The sequence below is a fragment of the Geotrypetes seraphini genome, chromosome 2, assembly GCF_902459505.1.
Source record: "Geotrypetes seraphini chromosome 2, aGeoSer1.1, whole genome shotgun sequence".
NCBI lineage: Eukaryota > Metazoa > Chordata > Amphibia > Gymnophiona > Dermophiidae > Geotrypetes > Geotrypetes seraphini.
Genome location: NC_047085.1, coordinates 288,693,784 through 288,716,555, shown reverse-complemented (window position 1 = coordinate 288,716,555; position 22,772 = coordinate 288,693,784). Strand labels below are relative to the sequence as shown.

Sequence of the window (22,772 nt, the reverse complement as noted above, 5' to 3'; positions counted from 1 at the left end):
ATACAAAAAGGAAATTTTAAAACTAGTGAGAAACATAAAACTTAGGAATTTAAAATGATGAAATATTTTAACACCCACCAGACAGGACTTAACAAAGATCTCTGTTTCCTATTACCATGAAATTATACTGTTTTGTCACCCTCTGATTTCTCACCCCAATCCCATCCACCCCTACCTTTACCATCATTGGAATGCTTTCATGTTTTACATATATATTCTGATATGTCATAATTTGCTCATTTCTGGTCTGAAAAAGGGAGGTATTGCCTTTGAAAGATAATTAAAAGATGTATTAACTTAGTCTAATAAAAAGGGTATACTTTTATTTTCTTTGTTTTGTTTTATCTTTATATATTATAAAGACTGATCAAAACTGCTTTTTCAGTTTTGGCCAAAACCAAAATTGCTACTAAAACTGTGTGATCCATTTTAGCTAAAGCCAAAACTTAATACTTGGTTTTGTCTGAAACTGAAACAAAAAACTAGGTCTCCACACTATCAGTCTAAGCATGTAACACTGCTCGATTACTAACGTCCAATAGACAGCTACCTGCAGAGGCCATTTCTTCCCTTCCCCCCCTCACCAATCAGCTTTACTTCCCAATCCCTCACCCCTGATCATCATTCCAGATACCCCAAGCCCCCCAATCATCTCTTCTGATCCTACAAGTCCCCCATCAATTCTCCCAATGCCCTCGATCCCTATCCTGCTGAGCCCCTCAACACAACCCTCTTCCACCCCTAGACTCTCCCCCACCCCTTTGACTTACTTGGAGATGAATCTTGGTGATCTAGTGGCAAGGAACATAAATGATCCTTCTCTGCTCCTGTCCAATTCCAGATTCAAAATGGCAACTGCTAGGGACCAGCCTTCTATATAAGCACATAATTGTTAGAGGGCATTTATGGGAGGGGGATGGGCAGGGAATATTCAGAGCCACCATTTACCTGTATAACTTACAGAACAGTCAAATATTAAATAATAACCTTTCTGATTTTCTGCTTTTTTTCTTCACAGTGTTTCACTTGTCCCACAAAGTCACAACTATTGTCCCCGAGAGCTGCCTGCTCATTGTACTTGGTCTTCTTCTAGGTGGAATAGTATGGGCAGCAGACCACATTGCCTCTTTCACCCTAACACCGACTGTATTTTTCTTCTACTTGCTGCCCCCTATTGTGCTGGATGCAGGATATTTCATGCCAAACAGACTATTTTTTGGAAATCTTGGCACCATCCTATTGTATGCTGTAATTGGAACAGTATGGAATGCTGCAACAACAGGCTTGTCTCTCTATGGTGTATATCAAACTGGAATAATGGGTAAGGAACATAGATTGATTTATTTATTTAGTGTTTATATACCACTTATAGCCTAAGTGGCTTACATTCAGATACTCAAGCATTTTTCCCTATCTGTTCTGGTGGGCTCACACTCTATCTAATGTACCTAGGGCAATGGGGGATTAAGTGACTTGCCCAGGGTCATAAGGAACAGTGTGGGATTTGAACCCACAGCCTTAGGGTGCTGAAGCTGTAACTCTAACTACTGTCCCTGTTTCCTTATTAAGGTGGACCACTATAAAACAGCATTTTTGTTGATCTAAATAAAGTTCCTGCATCAAGTGCAGTTTCTTTTTTGGATTTTGTTGTTTGACATTTACTGCAGACCAGTTGAACTTTTTCTTTGGTGACTCTAAGCACTGTGCCACACACTCCCCTGCAAACAATTTTCATTAAGGCCCTGATTCTATAAAAGGTGGAACCCCTGGGATAAGTCATTTGTAGTGCTTGACTTTGTTTTTATTTTCAAAGAGATCTTTAGCATGTTTGATTGGAACCCACAGTTTCTTTGAGAACCATTGGTCTGTTTTGTCTCTGGTGTCTTATTTATAATGGGGCATCATTTTGAAAACTTGCGAGCCATTATTTCTCTTTGGATGAAGCTGTTATAATGTGATGGTTGTTCCTCTGATGAAGTTATCAGCAAAACAAGAGGCCCTGTTAGTAAGACTATCAAGATGCTCTGACGGGATTAAACTACAGTGCTTTAAAACTGTATGACAACTGACAGACTGGGATGCACAAGATGAGACCACGTTATTTAATAGACAGTTATACCTGTTTTAATTGTTTCATTTCTCTGAATTTAAGGATGAACCAACTGAGTGAGTAATGCATTTTATTTAGAGATTTTTACACAGAGTTTGTATTTTGTTGGGTCTTCATATGTAAGGGTTTTTAAAATGGTAGCATGAGTTCCTATGATTAGTCATATCTCTGAAGTGCTAGTATGTTTATGCCTTAAAATTCATGAGATTCTGAGGACCTTTCTCCTTTTTCCCTCTATTTTGTTGAAGACATTATTAGAAAGTATTGTTTACATAGTAACTTTCAGCATTCTTCACACAGTTGATTCAATAGAAGTCTATTTGTGTTTGGTTTTTGAATCACTGGTTCCCCTTTTTTGGTTTATAACTTCAGATGACACTGATGATATTTTAAAGCAACATCAACCATGGAGTTCAAATATCAGGGTATTAATTACAAGCATTATATTCTATATTTTGTTCCAGGACCTTTGGAAATTAATTTGCTAGACTTTCTCTTATTTGGAAGTTTAATAGCTGCAGTGGACCCAGTGGCTGTTCTTGCCGTGTTTGAAGAAGTCCATGTCAATGACGTTCTATTTATCATTGTTTTTGGAGAATCTCTGCTGAATGATGCTGTCACTGTGGTAAGTTAATTTAAAGTCAAAAGTCTGTGAAGAAAAGTAGCCCCTCTGATATTCAGCCAGAGGAAGTCAGCATTTAGACTGCCTGCTGCCAGTGTTCAACCCGGATATTCAATGCTGAGTTGTTTCTGACAACCAGCATTGAATATCTGGGTTTTTCAGTGCCAGCTAGTGCATGGCTGGTTATGTTGATAGTACCTGGAAGACAGCTTCACTCGAGAAAGTGGCTGAATGTAAACTTATCAACAGAGGACTAAAGAGGACTGCGAAGAATTGCAAAGGGACTTGAACAAACTAGGGGAATGGGCGACGAGATGGCAGATGAAGTTTAATGTTGAGAAATGTAAAGTATTACATGTGGGAACAAGAAACTCGAGGTACAACTATACGATGGGAGGGATGTTATTAAATGAGAGTACCTAAGAAAGGGACTTGGGGGTAATGGTGGACATGACAATGAAGCCGACGGCACAGTGCGCAGCGGCCACTAAGAAGGCAAACAGAATGCTAGGCATAATCAAGAAGGGTATTACAACCAGAACGAAAGAAGTTATCCTGCCATTGTATCGGGCGATGGTTCGTCCACATCTGGAGTACTGCGTCCAATATTGGTCGCCGTACCTTAAGAAGGACATGGCGTTACTCGAGAGGGTTCAGAGGAGAGCGACGCGTCTGATAAAGGGGATGGAAAACCTTTCATACGCTGAGAGATTGGAGAAACTGGAGAAGAGGAGACTTAGAGGGGATATGATAGAGACTTACAAGATCATGAAGGGCATAGAGAGAGTAGAGAGGGACAGATTCTTCAAACTTTCGAATAATAAAAAGAACAAGAGGCATTCAGAAAAGTTGAAAGGGGACAGATTCAAAATGAATGCTAGGAAGTTCTTCTTTACCCAATGTGTGGTGGACACCTAGAATGCGCTTCCAGAGGACGTGATAGGGCAGAGTACGGTACTGGGGTTCAAGAAAGGATTGGACAATTTCCTGCTGGAAAAGGGGATAGAGAGGTATAGATAGAGGATTACTGCACAGGTCCTGGACCTGTTGGGCTGTTGCGTGAGCGGACTGCTGGGCATGATGGACCTCAGGTCTGACCCAGCAGAGGCATTGCTTATGTTCTTATGTTCTTATGATCATATACTTTAACCTTGAATAAAAGCCTAGCTGCTGAATTTTGTAACGTCTGCAACCTATGTAAACATGCTGCATTGATTCCACATAATTTAGCCTTGATATTACAAAGGCATGAATTAATGTGTGAATAGAGTCAAAGTCTAAGGTCTTACTGACTCAACGAATACGTGTATGCCGGAATAACCTTTTTTAAATATCTGGCCAATCTGCTGTTTGAAGGAAAGTTTATTATCAATAAGGATTCCTAAATAATGAAATGTCAAATCAACATCTAATAATTTAATAGGATCTGTAGGTGAAGAAAGCATTCCATTAATCCAACAAGTAGTGTTTTTGTTTTCTTTGTGGGGGGGGGGGGGATTAATAACTAGACCATGAGATGATAGCCAATCTACAATAGACAGTACCTTACTAACTGAGTCTTGTTTTGATCCTACAGCCTTTTGGCTGGCTAAGCTTCCTTAGGAATGTCTGATCAATGTGCTGAAATTATCTTTGAATCAATTATAGTTTCAGCTATGTTCTCCCTTTTACATTCCATACCCTTTCCTTGGCCTCTGTTTCCCTCAGAACCCCTTTCCTACAGAGAGAGTGCTTTAGGACAGTGCTTCTCAACATGCAATATGTGTACCCTTGGGAACGCGGGCTGCATGTTGGGGGTACACTGCCAGGGATCCCTACCTGCCCCCCCACTGAAGCCGCTGCCGGCGGGAATCCTTCCCTGCCTCCCTGTATGCCCGCCCACTGCACCATCCCCCACCCCCGGAGCCAATCCTGCCACCAAGCCAGAGCCGACACGCTTCATTCCCCCCACCCCAGTTGAAACTCCACATTGGCCCGGAATTGATGTCTGGGGGGGGGGGTGTGGAAGGCTTGTGAACCAGCTGTGTGCAGCATGGAAGTCGCTGCATGCACCATGGCCCATCCCAGTGCGGAGTTGCTGCTGGGAGGGGATGAAGCATGTCGGATCCAGCGAGGAGGCATCAAAATAAGGATTTGGTGCCAAAGGGGGCTTCGTACACCATTTCATAACCCCCAAACGTGCCATAGGAGTGTATGGGGAAGTCCAGTGGGCAAATAAACCTTGGGGCGCATAGCGTGTTCCCCAGGTATGCAGCTCATGTATTCATAGCAGTAGAGTAGCAACATTATAAAGACAAAAGTCTGGCAACCTCAAGCACCCCCCCCTCCTTCCTCCCTCCCCTGAACTAACTTCCAAAAGTTGATCCAGATTCATTTAGAGGCCCATATGAAAGAGCTCACCAAACAGCAATAAAGTTTCTCGTCTTTGCGACGCACCCACATAGGTACCATTTGCAGAGAATATAGAAGCTTGGGGAGAAGAACCATCTTGACCAGCGCCACCTACCTCAGTAAAGAAAGAGGTAGATCTTTCCATTTGTTACAGAAAATTTTTAGAGCATCCAATTTATCCAGGAAATTCCACTAAGATAAACACCCCTCCCCGTGCCCAGTCAGCACTAAGATAAACACCCAAATATTTCAGTTCCAAATGTGCACAATGTAGCGGGAAAATAGTACTGGAGAGAGGAAAACAAGACTGGGACACTGGAATAGCCTCAGATTTAGTAAAGTTAATGCATAATCCTAAGAAGGAGCCAAAGGTTCTAATCAGTGCGATCAGGCAAGGAAGAGTGACACCGACATCTCCAAGAAAGAGGAGCATATCATCTGTGAACATAGTTATCATGCACTCCGCCCCTCCCACAATAATACCCCACAATGTTCCTGAATTACATATCTTGATAGCCAGAGGCTCTGAAGAGAGCAGAAACAGGAGAGAGGACATAGAACAACCCTAGCAGGTCCCTCTCTTTAGAGAAAAAGGTTCCGTATGGCATCTATTAATGAGAAGTTGAGCAGTAGGGTTCTGGTATAAATTACCACCCACGTCAAAAAGGAACCTTCAGTCCCATACCCCTAAATAAAATATGAGAGCGACCTCATAAGGTTCTGAAAAGGAGCCTTGGGTACGTTGTAGAGCAAATGCTAGAAAAGATATATTATTTGGGTAATGTCATCATCTTAACCAAATTAATACATCTCAGCAGCCCAACTATCAAGGTGGGCCTTGATATTAGATAGTTCCTATGGATATGTGGCTTTGTATAGAAAACATAATTTAGATCACTGGTTCTAAACCCTGTCCTAGTAATCCCAGCCAGTCGGGTTTTGAAGATATCCCTAATGAATATGCATAAGACATATTTGCATGCCTATCTCCTCCATTATATGCAAGTCTCTCTCATGCATATTCATTAGGGATATCTTGAAAACCCGACTGGCTGGGGGTCCCCTAGGACAAGGTTGAGAACCACTGATTTAGATGATATCTGTGCCACTAAGTAACAAAGTCCAGAAGTTACCACTAGACTAAATGGAATTGGTTGCAGTAGCCCCAGACCTTGTATCTGTGATTTGGAGTAATTCAATTTATATTCAGACAATTGCCCATAATATTCTAAGGATAGGGGCCCAACACCAAAGGTTAGCTCAGGATGCCACAATCCCATTAGTGAGCCTGGTAGTGTCTCCATATTCATTTATTATTTCTTGTAAGAGCTCTCCTATTGTGGCATGTATGATTCCAATACCATTGGTTTTCAAAGACTTTTGAGAAAATGTCATACAGCAAGCATGCCTGAAATTCCTATTCCTAGTTAGGGATTAGTAAATATAAAATAAGAGGATGCAGAGTAAGAGGGAGGGAATCTATATTTACCAAGATTCAGCTGTTGATCTCCTGATAAACTAGAAAATCCAGTTCATCCACAGAGGAAAGTATGCCATTGCCCAAATTCTTGTTGATTTTTTTTTTTTAAGTCCTTATCATAAATAGATGTTCGTACCTTTTCCCAGAAATCAAGATGGAATTATGGATAAATATCTGATAAACATTGCAGAAAAGTTCGTTCCCCTTAATTATGGGATTGTCTATAACAAAATTTAGAAGTGGTTAGAACTATGAATGATATCAAATTCTAAGCAGATTAAGAAACCTAAAGTTCTATAGCCAAGACAGAAGCAAAAAGCAAATAAGCACTGATTAGTTTATATCTTAAAACAAAATGTAGTTGCATTTTAACAGCTAGCTTATTTCTTCTTAGGAAACCCTGTACAGTTTTACAACAAGGCTTTAGCAGTTCCTTTGAAAAGCAGCGAGAGTGAGAGTGACTTTCAAGTTTGGTTGTACATGTTTTAAGGCTTTGAGTGAGTTATTACCCAGCTACCTTCTCGATCACTTTGAATTTGCCAATAGGAAACACTTGCATGGTCTACAGTTTTTTTATTTTCCATCTGTTAAAAAATGTGTCTAAACAATTTTTGGGTAGGACTTTATCGTATCAGGCTGGAATGTGGGATAAACAAATTGGTAACTTTATATCAACTTCCATTTCTTGCCAGGCTTTTAGGAAAAGCCTGAAAACATATCTGTTTGGCAAATATTTTGAAGAACTGATTGTGATCAACTTTGAATGTTCAATAATTTTATCTTTTTTAACCGCTCTGAACCGAGAGGTAGCTGCGATATATAAGTTTTTTTGTTATGTTAACTGCTTCAGTGAGGTTGGAGGAGGGACTTTGGCCGAGAATGAGTCATCACAGGTTAAGTCATTTTAAAAGGCTCGTGAACATTTGCATATTTAAATTGCAGGTTTACAAATTTAAATAGTTTTGCTTACATTTTAAAAACTTGTGAACCTGTGAGATTCTGCAGTATCAAAGCAGTCTAGAAAGGGCTTAGAGGGGGGATGGGATGGAAGGAGCCCTGAACTGGGGTGGAGGGGGAAATCAGATCTTAGGCAATTGAGTGGGGGTGGAGATTGGACTGACAGATCCCCTTATCCAACTTCCAGCCAATATTCAGCCAGGACCCAATTAACTATGAGAACTTTCTTAGAAATCATACAGGTAACTCTTGAGGGGAGGAATGCTGGCCTAGTGCCTAACCCTCAGTAAGCCTGATTCAAAGAGAGAGATTGAAGAGGCTCAGCAACCTGTGAACTGTATATATAATTTGCATATATTTGCTTGAGGAGAGAGCTGTTGACTAAAAGGCTTCTTGGATCTGAGACTTTGGGGAATAGTAGGTAGGAGAGAGGCCTGGAAAACTATTAAGTCAGGCTAAACATGAGGGTGTGAATCCTCTCACCCTAACTGAAAAATGCTCCTTGAGGAGAGACCTCTGGCTGGTTTCAGACTCTTAGTTTGAGCTTGAACTCTGAGGACTCTTTTAGAGGTCAGACTCCACAGGTGACCCTTGAGGTTAATTCCTTCCTACCCACCCCAAGGCAGAGCTTTTTTGGCTCTTCAGCCAACCAGGAACAGGACATTGCTTTCGTAGGATTTTTCTGCTCTTTTTTCTTCCAGGCAAGCACAGTATGGTTGGGAAACATCGTGTCACCAAAGCTTCAGCTCAGGTTACAGCGTCTGTCTCTGTGCAGACAGAAAATGTTACCCAGGCAGAGGGAGTGGTTCCATGTGCTAGCTATCTTCAGCTTGAATCCCTCATGAAGGAAGTAAAGTAACTGAGAGAGGAGGTGGCAAGACTGAGAAGCATCTGTGAAAATGAGAGGTAATCAATGAAATGGTTCATGAGGCATGAAAGATTTTCAACAGAGGGGAAGAAGAGGCTGTGCTGAGGGAAGACAGCTGGACTCAGATTATGGAACCTCGCATGATTGATACTATGACTCCACCTGCCCTTGAACTGAAGAACCTGGTATGCTGCCCTGGAAGTGGAGGAGATGAGAGCATCCCAGGGAGAAGAAGGACCAAAGCTTGAAATCCCCCAAATTGCTGGATCCATGACCACTAGGAGGTGTAAGATAATGGTGGTTGGAGATTCTATCTGCAGACCAGACATGATGTTCTGAGAGGTATGCTGTCTGCCTGGTGCAAAAATCCAAGATGTTACGGAAAGATTATTTAGACTCATCAAGCCTTTATGACTATTATCCAATGCTGTTCATCCACGTTGGCACTATTGATACTGCCAGGTACTCCTGCGAACATATCAAAAGTGACTTTGTGGCTCTGGGAGAAAAGGTGAAGCAGTCAGGTATGCAGGTGGTATTCTTGTCCATCCTCCCTGTTGAGGGTAAGGGCCAGGTCAGAGAAGCACTCATCCTGGAGATGAATAGATGGCTACATAGATTGAGTCATCAAGAGTGTTTTGGCTTCCTGGACCATGGAATGATTTTCCAAGGGCTGCTGAGCAGGGATGGTATCCATCTATCAAAGAAGGGACATTCAAGTATCTCACAGGCCGCATCGAGGTGGAAGAGGATATCTTCTTTTTCAAGGGTCCTGCGACAACAAGGGGGCATCCGTGGAAAATCAGGGGCGGGAAACTGCACGGTGACACTAGGAAGTTCTTCTTCACTGAAAGGGTAGTTGATCGCTGGAATAGTCTTCCAATCCAGGTTATTGAGGCCAGCAGCATGCCAGATTTTAAGGCCAGATGGGATAGACATGTGGGATCTATCTGCAAAGATAAATAGGGAGGGTCATTAGAGTGGGCAGACTTGATGGGCTGTGGCCCTTATCTGCCGTCTATTTCTATGTGTCTATGTTTCTATGAAGTATCTTCAGTGGCAGGCTGGCTAATCTACTGAAGAGAGCTTTAAACCAGAAGTGATAGGGTAGGATGATCAAAGTGAGTGTAAGCCCTCAGGTATGTAAATCACTGAATACCTCTACATGGAAGGGAAAAGAGGGCAATGTCTGGAAAGCAGTATGCACTAATGCTCAAAGTATGGGAAACAAGATTCTGGATCTAGAAGCTATGATGGAAGAAGATGAGCTGGATATAGTGGAAATCACAGAGATGTGGTTCACAGCGAAGTATGACTGGGATGTAGTTATACTTGGCTATAATCTGTTTAAGAAAGACAGGGTAGGAAGAAAAGGAGGGGAAGTAGTATTATATGTTAAAGATCATATTAAAGTCACACAATTGCAGGACCTTGATTAGCGCACTGCTCTGCACTGTGCCAATCTCACTCTTAGGTGTTTAGGAATAATGACAACTGCACAAATATTTTCTAGTCAGTTATTTTTTATTAGCTTTATCAAAAACATCTTTCGGAAGGCATTCAGTGCAGTGGAGATCCCTCAGGCATGAAATTTGCACCTCTCCTGAAGCATGACATGGTCTCAAAAAGTCTATACTGACTATAGTGCTTTCTATAAGGTCTGACTCCCCCCCAAAAAAACTATACATCAAGTCCCATATTTCATCACACAGAGGTGTTTCTTCAACATTTTCTTAAAATGACTCAAACATGTTTGCTGTTGTAAATATCCTGGAAGCTTATTCCACTCCCGAGGACCCAACTGAAAATGCTGGCTGCTAGCAATGCTAGACTGACACGTTCCTTTATACCTTCACACTGACCAGTATGACATCACACTTGTCAAACAATCAGCCAACAGAGGCTGTCCTTAGGTTTGAACAAAGAAAATTCCTTTTAACATAGGAAAAGTTTCACAAATTATATTTTTGTTTACATCAATTTCTGAATGTGCAACACATTATAACATACCCAATGAACCCTTTGTAATTCTCAAAAAGTTTAAATCAAACAGCCTTTCTGTGTTAGCAGAACCCATACTTGGAAAACTAACAGCTTCAAGTTTCACTGAACCACATTCCTAAGTGGGCCATAAGTGCCCTCCCTTTACATGTTTCTATGGTAGACTAGCTGATGTGCCTCTCAGGATTTCTCCTTACAGTTTCTTGAATCTTATATATGTAAAACATTTGAAATTAAATACAAATCATTCTATCACACATCCTGCATTCCACACATCACACATTCGGGGCCCCAAACATCCATAGATCCACATGACATAGTTCATTCATATTTAATGCAAGAAAGCTTTTCTTCTATACCCAGCATTGGAATGTTAGACACATCTGTTTTCACTCAGGCCATGAGGTTTCATGACAATCCAGACAAAGAACACTAGCAACCCAGGCCTTTTCTAAGCGGGAAAATTTCAGTATAGTTTACATCAGGAAGAGTCACACAGAAAGACAGAAAACCAAAATGGAGTCATAATACAAAATCGAGTTCTTAATACCTCTTTAAGTGGGTCATGTATATCCTGATTTTCCCATACGATCTGGCTTAATAGCAAAATACATAAAAAGAATATTATTATACTTTTCCTTATCTGTAATGTTTTTCTGGCCATAGCTTCAATCCATATTCAGATTTTTTATATTTGTGTACCAACTTTTCATACACTTCTGTTGGGTGTGGCCTTAAATAACGCATGTACTTCTAACTAAATTTACCCCGAACTACACGAAAAGCAGGCGTTATATGCAGAGAAAATCCACAAAATACTGCATCAACATGTCCTGCACACTATCCATTCCATCAACGCATTATAGCGCCCCCTACCAGCCAGCGAGCTTCACTCCACAATCTGAAGGGTAAGGAAGGGGCACTGTGAATCAATTTGGAAAGAGGGAATAGTAAATATATATCTATATAATAAAACCGTAGGCGACGCATGCGCAGTCTTATCGGCGTGCTTCCGTGATCCGTATGTCCGTGGCCGCCAAGACTGCAGCATGCCCCGCGCTTACTACGGCCCCACGCGAAGCTGACAAATTCCAACTACCCCCTCCTCTCCCGCAACAACCACTACCGCTCATACACTCCTGCAGGAAAAAAAAAAACTCACTGCTTGCTCACACATTCAAAACAAAATTGACTACGGCACTGCAGAAGTCAGCTCTTTGCAACGGCCCCACACTCGCGGTCTCGCTGGGGTTTTTCGCGGTGGCGGCTCCTCTTGCGTCCGGCCCTGTGTACTTACTAGACTCCCCCCTTCCCGCAAAAAACGTTACCGCTCCTGTTCAAAGCGGCCTGCTGAGGTTCGCGGCCGGCTGTAACGAACCTCGCAGGCCGCTCTCCACATGGTAGCACGTTCCCTCTGACGTAATCGCGTCTGAGGGAACATGCTACCAAGTTGGAGAGCGGCCTGCGAGGTTCGTTACAGCCGGCCGCGAACCTCAGCAGGCCGCTTTGAACAGGAGGAACTGCCACCACGGGGATCGTGAGAAGAGCCGCCGAAAAAAAAACCTTCAGCCACAGCAGGCCTGCACGCTGGAAAGGAAGTGGGAGGGGCCGAACGGAGCAGGGCAGCTCACGGTAAGAGAAGGGAATGGGGTGTGGGGGAAAATGCTTCTACTGCTTCAGCAGGGACCTGGAGGGGAAGGGAAATACCGCTGCTGCTTCTGCAAAGGAAAGTGGGGGAGGGGGGGAAGAGAAGGGAATGGGGTGGTGGTGGGGGGAAATGCTGCTACTACTACACAGGGATTTGGAGGGGAAGGGAAATATCACTGCTGCTTCTGCAAAGGAAAGTGGGGGGGGGAGGGGAGAGACAGAAAAAAATACAGACAGACAAAGGAGGCTAGGGAAAAATTGCAGGAGGGAGAGAGACAGAAAGAAAGGAAGAAAGAGACAGGAGCAGGGAGAGAGACATAAATAAAGACAGACAGCCAGTCATATATTCTAGGACCCCGTTAATGTAACGGGCTTAAACACTAGTATATATATATATATATATATTTTTTTTTTAAACTCCGCTGACTGACCTTTTCAACGCTTCTCTAGAATCGGGAGTAGTACTGTAGGACTGGAGAAGGGCAGATGTGGTTCCTCTACACAAAAATGGAAGTAAGGAATTACAGGCCAGTAAGTCTGACTTCTATGGTAAGCAAATTAATGGAAACGTTTTTAAAATAGAGAATGGTAAAGTTTCTGTAATCCGGTGGATTACAGAACTAAAGGCAACATGGATTCACTAGAGGTAGGCCTTGACAGACAAATCTGATTAATTTCTTTGACTGGGTGACCAGTGAATTGGATAAACAGCGTGCTAGATGTAGTGTATTTAGATTTTAGCAAAGCCTTTGACAGTGTTCCACAGAGACGTCTAATAAATAGAGTGAGTGCCCTCGGGATGGGCCCCAAAGTGAAGGGCTGGATCAAAAACTGGATGAGTGAAAGGCGACAGAGGGTAGTGGTCAATGGAGATTGCTTTGAGGAAAGGGATGTTACCAGTGGTGTTCCTGAAGGTTCTGTTCTTGGGCTTGTTCTTTTTAACATTTTTATTAGCGATATTGCTGAAGGGCTGTCAGGTAAGATGATACCAAAATCTGCAATAGAGTAGACATCTGTGTGAATCTATTTGGATGGTGCGAATAACACGAAGGAAGACCTGAAATTTGGCAGCTAAAATTTAATGTTTAGAAATGCAAGGTCATGCATTTGGGCTGCAAAAACTAAAAAAAAAAAAGGTACAGTTTAAGGGGTGAAGAACTTATGTGCATGATAGAAGAGCAAGACTTGGGTGTGATTGTATGTGATGCTCTTAAGGTGGCCAAACAGGTTAAAAAGGTGACAGCGAAAGCTAGAAGGATACTAGGGTTCATAGGGAGAGGTATGGCCAGTAGGAAAAAGGAGATATTGATGCCCCTATATAAGACTCTGGTGAGACCTCATTTAAAATATTGTGTACAATTCTGGAGACCACACTTCCATAAAGATATAAAAAGGATGGAGTCGGTCCAGAGGAAGGCTACTAAAATGGTGCGTGGTCTTCATCAAAAGGCATGTGGGTATACTTTGGAGGAAAGGCAGGAGAGGGGAGATATGATAGAGATGTTTAAATACCTATGTGGTTTAAATGCGCATCAGTCGAGTCTCTTATTTGAAAGGAAGCTCTGGAATGAGAGGGCATAGGATGAAGTTAAGAGGTGATAGGCTCAGGAATAATCTAAGGAAATACTTTTTTACAGAGAGGATGGTAGATGCATGGAACAGTCTCCTGGAAGAGGTGGTGGAGACAGAGGCTGTGTCTGAATTCAAGAAAGCCTGAGATAGGCACGTGGAATCTCTTAGAGAGAGGAAGAGATAATGGTTACTACGAATGTGCAGACTGGATGGGCCATTTGGCTTTTATCAGCCATCATGTTGCTATGTTTCTAAATGCCCTATGCGAGCTCTAGCTAGTCGCTAGCTCCTGGCTGGTCATTTCTATATATTCAGTGCTGGTGCCTGGATATGGCCAGGCATTGAAAATCCAGACCTATTTTAGCTGGACACGATCAGCACTTTAAAAATGCTGACATCTGGCAGTTAATATTGCAGGTTACATGTTTATTTTCTGTGTCCTTAGAGATATTTTAATAAGACTCTGTGTTCAGTGGACCTTTTGGTTGTGATTTTGTTTTTTTAATTTTTATTTGGGCATTTTAATATTACAGTATCCAAGCATTACACCTGTAAAGAAAATATAATGTAACATGCAAATAGTAATAAATCAAATAGGAAGATAATTATACATACTAGGTAACTCAAGAACATATCATAGTCCTCAGATGGGGACAGAATAATTATATGGGAGAAAATCAGGTAAATACAGGTATAAATCCTATACTAATTTAGGGGTCTTTTACTAAGGCGTGCTAGCCAATTTAGCTTGCGCTAAATATTAGTGCGCTTTAAATGCTAACACACCCATTATATTCTGTGGATGCATTAGCATTTAGCACGCGTTACAACGGCTAGCGCACCTTAGTAAAAGACCCCTATAAAGAGGAAAAAGAAGAGGTGGAGCTGCTGAACCTTTTCTTCACCAGACATAAAGATAACTTAAGACGATGAAGTCAGCACCTGAGTACCATCACAGAGAGGCACAGAAACAGGAATTTTACTACTAAGAAGAATGTCAGTTGGGATGGCTCAAACATATACTTTGTCTTATTATAAGATATAACACATTTACATAAGAACATAAGAATAGCTGCTGCTGGGTCAGACCAGTGGTCCATCGCGCCCAGCAGTCCGCTCACGTGGCGGCCCCCAGCTCAAAGACCAGCGCCCTAACCGAGACCGTCCCTACCTGCAAAATGGAATTGCACCCTAAGCTAATGAACTTTTGGCCTAAGCAGTAGAAACTGGTCATGTCAGACCTACGTGGTCATGACCACATCAGGAAAAACCTGTATTTTTAAATCATAAAACTCGTATGTCTAGCCATGAAAAATCTTCTCAAAATCATATCTGTGTCAAAAGATTCAGAGAAAGTTGCAATTAAAGTGGTAGATTTATCTTTCCTTTTACGAGTCCAAAATTCTACTGGAGTAAATATTCAACTTGCGGCAGTCAGCATTTTGATGACCGCTGCCAGCATTAGTCCCAAGTATTCAATGCCGGGCCATGTCCGGGCTTCAGTACTGAATGTCTGGTATATGCATTGCCAGCTAACACATAGCTGGTTAAGTTGGTTTATAGAACTTCACCAGCCATGATTTGCCACATAATGATAGAAACTGTGTCTTATGCAGTTCCATTTATGCAGTTACCCTAACTGGCCAAGTGCTGACTCTGTCCCAAGAATGCCCCCAACATAGCTGGTTTTCATTTAGGTGCTAACCACTAATTTTCAAAAACAAATGTCACACTCTTCTCTGTACTGTCTTCATATACTGCTTGCTTCAATTCTTCCATAAATTTCTCAGCCATTTAGATACAATTCTTCTGTGACCTCAGCGGCTACACTTGGACTTCATATTTCATGTAAAGTTCAAGTTATACCGTAGCCAGCCTCCTCATTAGTCACTTGCTTATCATTATCATGATTTTTAGTGTTTTAAATATTTTAAATAGTTTGTGGTATAAAAAACATAAATAAACTTATCTTAAAGTGGATATTTAGTGGCTGCATAAAGTTAAGACAGCAACACAGCTATCATAACTTTATGTGGCAATTTAATTGGGCACCAGTTTGAATATCGGCCAATGCCTAGTTAACTTCCAGGTCAGCATCATACCCGAATATTCAATGCTGGGAACCATACATACCTCAGCATTGAATATCTGCATTCTGTGCCTAAACATTGAACATGTTTCTTGCTTATGACACCCTGTGATGGCAAGCTGCTCCAGGAATTTTATTTGATCGATTTGATGTTGTCTTTCCATTGCCTAAAAGTTTTTGGGAGTTCCTGAAGTGGTGTATATTAATGGTGAGACAAAGTATCCTGTGTAATTGGTTGTTAGATGAGGCTCCCTCCTTTCTGCGATAGAGACCAGTTATGATATCCTTGTTAACTCTTGAAAGAATGGGAGAGGATGATATACAGGCACTCGTCGACTTACAACCGTAATTGGTTCCGACTGACAGGTTGTAAGTTGATCGGGACGTAAGTCGGCCTATGCTAGACTAAGGTAAAAATACTGTATTAGACTGGGTAATGATATTGTAATCATCTTAAAGTAATAGTTTATTAACATTTTCTTACTTTCTAAGTCAAGCACAGCACAATCCCTTTGTGGCGAACATTCGTTGTGGCGTCTCCTCCTTTTTATATTATTACTGCTGCATAGTGAGACTTGGGAGTGCGGGAGACTGGGGCTGCTAACAGCTGGCGGGGGAAACTGTAGTAAACGCATTGTAAAGTCAAACACTCGTAACTTGAATAGGTCGTAAGTCGACAAGTACCTGTACACTTAAAAGGTGAGAGATCCACCAAGTTTGGGAGCCATTTTCAAATTCATTAACTCATGTAGTAGGGTTCACAATGCTTAAGAGTCAGAATTGTATTGTGGAGCCTCTCAGGCTTGGACTATTTGGAGAAAAGGAGGAAGGGGGGTATCTATTGGGTGAGTGGGTAGGGTTGGTTTGATATTATATTATTGGTTTGTAACAGTTACACCAGCCTTTATATATATTATAGTTCTGAAGTTGACTTCTGATTGCATACTTTGTTGATATGAAGCAATATACATTATATACTTTTCCTTCGATACAAAAATTGTGGTGTTTTCATGATGTATTGTGTTACTTTACATCAATAACAAATATTTTCATATATATATAAAATTAAAAAAGGATGTGTGAGTTAATTTTATTTATCCCTGTTTAATTCAAGTCAGATGTAAAGCAGTGTTCTGTCATCCCCTTTAGGTGCTCTACAATGTGTTTGATTCATTTGTATCAATGGGAGCTGAAAATGTGACTGGCGTGGACTGTGTGAAAGGCATAGGTATGTATTTTTTTAAAAGCTGGCAGGTGAAGGCAAAATTAGCCCTCTTGTTCAGGACTGACCAGTCAAGAGTTTGACACCAGGATTTATGCGGACAAATCAGACTGCATAAAACTCAGCTTTGTCATTGTCTGGCAATTACATGCTGAATATCGTACTAAATCACATAAGGGATAGCCGGCTACACATAACTGGATATTCAATGTTGGTGCCTGGATAGGTCCCAGCCGTGAGTATCCTGGCATAACACCTGCAGCAGTCAATAAAGGCTGGCCACTGCTGGCTAACCCCACCCCCTCGTTTACAAAATTGTGAAAGTGGTTTTTAGCGCTGTCTGGCGCGCTGAATGCTCTGTGCTGCTTCCGACACTCATAGAGTTTTGTGAGCGTCGGGAGCAGCACAGAGCATTCATCAGGCCAGCCTGCGCTAAAAACTGCTTTTGTGGTTTTGTAAAAGGGGGGTAAATGTTTAACCCTTTTTCCCCAGGATTTTTTTTTTTTCATTTTGTAGTCACGGGAGTACACATGCACACTGTTTTAGAAACAATGCACACTCTTCTAGAAAAGCTCACAACTTTTTCTAAAGAGTTCACACTTCACAAAGAGTGTGCAGTATTCATAGTATTCATGAAGAGTGAGTGTTTGCATGAGCGAACCATCACTGTTTGCAGACAATTTGCACTCTTTCAAAAAGGTACAGCCTAATTGGAAAAACTGGAATAGATTGAACCTTTTGGTGGGAGTCTCTCTGTCACGTTTTTAAAATGAAATGTATTATGGCTATACAACAGGGACATTACAAAAAATTTCTGAAGATTTGGGAGCCGTTGACAAAATTTTGCAAAGAGTGATTGTTGATTTTGCCCTTTGGTTATACACGTCCAGGGTGGGAAATAATTTTTAATCCTTTAATTTGAGTGCAATTTTTGAACATGAATATGGGGGGAGTGGGGGGGGGGGTTGATATATTTATTTATCATAGATTACAATTTGATTGATTTTAAGTGCTTTTATAGTATAATATGATTGTATAATATGTTGCACTGATGTATGGCTTAAAAATGAATAAAGATATATATATTTCTTAAAGTACGGCCTATTGACAGCACATGAAAACACCACAATTTTTTGTGCATTTTCTGCTTGTGTACCTTTGCCAACAACATGGGAAATGTTTCAAACAAATGCACGTCATTACCGACATATATTTACAGAATATTGTGCAGCTGGAAAATGCTCATTTACACATATATGTGTCAGAATTTTAGTCATTGACATGTCTACTTGTCACATCTCTTTAGTAAGTTCCTTATAAAACCACTCTTATTACTGACCCAGAGTTTTGCTACAGTTACCATCTTTGGGCCAAGAAGAAATGCTCATTCCAGAATATACAGTAGCTAGTTCCTGCTTTATGGGGGACTTTTGTCTTTCTTGATTACCACCTCCTAACAGAGGTAACCTAAAAGACCTGAATTTTTAACCAGATTATACAACTAGGTAACCATGAAACAAACATTATTTTTCTTCTTTTTCTAGTGTCTTTCTTAGTTGTCAGCTTGGGAGGAACAGCAGTTGGCATTATCTTTGCATTCCTGCTCTCCCTGGTTACACGTTTTACCAAACATGTCCGAATTATTGAACCTGGATTCGTGTTTGTCATTTCTTACTTGTCATACCTTACATCAGAGATGCTTTCTCTCTCTGCAATTCTTGCGTGAGTAGTTTTTGTTTTTAGTTTATCTGGTAAAAAGTTTCATGCATATACTGTTTGTGTGTTTAAGAATAAATGGCATGAAGTAAAAATAAAGTTAAAATGACATGAATTAGATTTAATGTACACCTATGTATGCATTATTTGTTCTGTCTTGTTCAATTTCTTAGTTCCCAATCACCCCCCCCCCCATCTTAGAGACTCTACTAAGTCTGAGGCAGAATGCTCCGACAACACGGTAATAAATACCATGTTGAAAGCAATTTAAGTTTACAAGGTGATGCTCAGCATAATAGCATACAAATTATATGCATGCTATTTGTGCGGAGCAACCCAGGTTAAAGGAGAGGGAACTGTGTCTAGCACTCAGAAGAGCAAAGCGGTAGGCACAACTCCTCCCCCCATCCCTCCTGTCAGGCCAACTCTTTTTCTCCTGCCACCACTGCTCTCCTGCTAGCTCTGCTAATCAGGGCTTCAGAGCTGCAATCAGCTGAGCCAGCAGAACTCCTCAAAGCCACTGATCAACTGAGCCAGAGTCCTGCTAGCTCAGCTGATCACAGTTCCAGAGCCGCAATCAGTTGAGCTGGCGGAAAGAGCTCAGCTGCAGGCTTTTTTTTTTTTTTAGGGGGGCAGGGTCCTAAAATGGGCACAGCGGTTGTGAGTATGTTCTTTGCTTCTGACTTTTGATGTCTTGCGGGAAGCATGCAAATTCGGACTTAGACATCCTATCGAAAATGCCCCTCTATATGTTTATTTTGGGTTAAATTTTTTTGTCTATCATTTTGTATGGTGGATTGTGCAGCTTATAAAATTTTAAATAAATAAATAAATAAGATTTAAATAAATTTCAATGGCAACATTTTTTAAAATAATAATTAACTACTAAATTTCTCCTTTTTTTCCAGTATAACTTTCTGTGGCATCTGTTGTCAAAAATATGTAAAGGCTAATATAGGTCAGCAGTCTGCTACAACTGTAAGGTACACCATGAAGATGTTGGCTAGTGGCGCAGAAACGATTATTTTCATGTTTCTGGGAATTTCAGCTGTAAATCCAGATATATGGAAATGGAACACAGCTTTTATACTACTGACATTAGTCTTCATCTCTGTCTATAGAATCATTGGTAAGAACTTAACTGTTGTCTTGGTTACATGTATCCTAATCAGTAGTGCAATAGTCATAAGGCTCCTTTTACTAACTGTAGTAAACTTTGCAGTTACTGTGACTTAGGAATCTTTTGCAAGTTATCTACTGCAAGGCTCATAGGATTAAAATGGGTCCTGTGGCAAATAACATATACTAATCTTTAGTAAAAGATTCCTAAGTCACAGTATAACGACAAATGCTGGGTACTCCCTCAGTGTTTGCTGTTAACTTTGCAGATATTATGTGAAATTATGCATGGAATTAGTGCAGAAGCATGTAGGGCCAGATTCTTCAAAAGTCGCCAAAAGTTAGGTGCCAGCAGACATCTAGATCGCGCCTACCGGCACCAAACTTAAGTGTTTTAATTGGTTTTAAGTGACAAAGTAATTGGTTGTGCCATTAAAAAAACAATTAAAAACTCTGGGACCGACACCTGGGTCCATGGCACCTGGTGACACCAAAGCCTAGAAGTGTTTAAGGGTGGCTCCAGACTTCGGTGTCAGTAGGTGCCACTGGCCACAATTCTGTAAGGACCTTAGGCACCGGAAATGTAGGCCTGTACAACCTGGCTTACATTTCCGGTACCTAAGGTCCTTGCTAGCTGTGATTCTGTAAGTGATGTCTGTCTGTGACTGACACATGGCAGCACCACTTATAGAATCAGTCCCATATTTATTTATTTAGATTTCTATCCCATCCTCCCCTGAGCTCAGAATGGGTTACATAAGCACATCCACAGTAGATTACAGTAGATACATACAGTCCATTTAATTTTCAGATTTTTAAAAAAGGAACATGTCAGCCCTTATTACCGTCAGCTGCTCTGGTTGCCAATGGAAGCAAGAGTACTTTTCAAATTTGCTTGTATTTGCTATAAGATGTTATTTGGATTAGCTCCGTTATATCTCTTCTCTCATTTTGAATTGTACTGTTCGACTAGATCTACTCGGCGTACTGGCTTATCCACTTTTCCTAATCCCAAAAATTAACGTTATAAAAAGAATTTTGATCAATCTTTGACTTATGAAGCAGGTAAAGTTCAAGTATGGTTAGACGATCTGATTCAACAATCTGCATCTTATTGCACCTGTAGAAAACTGGTTAAGACTTATTTGTTAAAAAATTTTGTTACTTGATTGATGACTATGTCATAGTTTCTTACTGTATTTTTCATTATTGAAATATTGTACAGCCTTTCTGTGTGCTTTGTATCATCACTGGAATGTCCAGTCCTTTTTATTCTGTGAACCGCCTAGAACTTTTTGGGTGTTGGCGGTATAGAAAAATAAAATTATTATTATTCACGGTACATTGCATAGGACAATCACGGTAGCTTAGTACATGACAGGTTGCAGAGAGATGTTCATAGCAATCACAGGAGATGTTTCTTGTTAATTAAGGATATGACTGATTGTATAACAGCGTTCATCAGAAGAAGAGAGTATAGGGTAACTTTTTGCTGGAGGTAGTTCAGGTGGGTTTTCACTGCTTTTCGGAAGCTCATCAATGAGTCCAGCAATCTGATCTGTGCAGGCAGTTATTCCATAGCCATGGGACAAAATAGCAATAGGAGCGCTTACGGGCAGTTTCCATCTGGAGAGATCTCCCTGGAGAGATGCATAGCTGCCTCTCTGCCTCGGAGCAGAGGGGGCGGGTGGGGGTGTACTGCTGTAGTTTGGAGGTAATATAGGCTTATGTGGTAAAGTGAAATCGTTTGTGAGTTATTACCATGGCCTTGAAGGAGGCAGTAAGTGGCCCTGCACTAATTGCAAAAGTGCTGATTAGGGTGCGTTATTTGTAGCATACTAATCATATAGTTTGCTTAAAAAATTGGCTCCAACTAGTATGGCGCTAAGCAAGATTCTATAAAAGTTAGCCGTGGAGGGGCATAATAATAAAAAAAACCCATCTAAGTCCCCTTTTGGCCTACATCACAAGACGCTGAAGTTGGCAGCAGGGAAATGTCCATTCTCAAAAAAAAAATCCAAATTGAGTTAAAAAAAAAAATCTTTATTCATTTTAAAGCCAAAAATAAATGCAACATATTATACAGACATTTTACATTTTAACAGCAGTTAAATTCAATCAAAATTATATTCTGTGACAAATACATATATCATCCCCCCTTTCTACATATCCAACAATGGCCCTCAAATTAAAAGTATCTTCCCAGCCACCCCAGACGTATATGATCAAAGGGCAAAATCAACAGTAATTCCTTACAGAATTTTGTTAATGGCTCACAAATATCCATAAACTTCCTATAATGTCCCTGTTGTATAGCAATCATACGTTCCATTTTAAACGTGTGGCATAGAGATTCCCAGCAGAAAGTATAATTTAACCGATCCCAATTTTGCCAGTTTCTTATAATAAGTTGTATGGCAACCCCTGTCATAATAAAGAGAAGTTTGTTATTATGAGAAAATATTTGGCTTTTAGCCCTCATCAACGTGCCAAATAGCACGGTATCGTATGACAATGCCACTGGATTTTCTAACATTTTATTCACTTGACCCCAAGTGGATCTCCAAAATTTAAGTATCAAGGGACAATAAAACAGTGAATGATCCAATGTCCCTACATTGAGATGAGAGTGCCAGCATCTATTAGACTTGGAACTATCAAATTTCTGTAAATGAACATGGGTCCAAAAAGATCTATGTAACAAGAAAAACCATGTTTGGCTCATAGATGTAGATGCCATACATCTCATCCTCCAAGTCCAAATTCGTGGCCATTGAGATGCAGAAATCTGCTGCTTTATCTTAATGCTCCAAATGTCACGAAGACCAGTCTTTAGTTTCTTATTCAAAAATTCAGATATTAATTCGTACCACTGAGTGGCCTGATGTCCCAGGAAATCTGTCTGGAAGCATAGGACCAGCAGACTATACTGATTTTTAAGATTTTGCCAATCAGGGAACCCCTTCTGAATGGCTTGA

General features: G+C 40.8%; 1 protein-coding gene across 2 annotated transcripts in view; it reads left to right on the top strand.

Moving 5' to 3' along the window:
• SLC9A3 (solute carrier family 9 member A3) overlaps positions 1–22,772 on the top strand; it is a 246,405-nt gene that overhangs the window by 92,249 nt on the left and 131,384 nt on the right. The window contains exons 2-6 of one of the 2 annotated variants that reach the window (XM_033933345.1): positions 1,019–1,321; positions 2,575–2,735; positions 16,887–16,965; positions 18,504–18,681; positions 19,584–19,804. In XM_033933345.1, the coding sequence (XP_033789236.1) occupies positions 1,019–1,321; positions 2,575–2,735; positions 16,887–16,965; positions 18,504–18,681; positions 19,584–19,804 (942 nt within the window). Of the gene's footprint in view, positions 1–1,018; positions 1,322–1,823; positions 2,167–2,574; positions 2,736–16,886; positions 16,966–18,503; positions 18,682–19,583; positions 19,805–22,772 lie in introns of those variants that run through there. The other variant, XM_033933346.1, reaches the window with a different exon arrangement.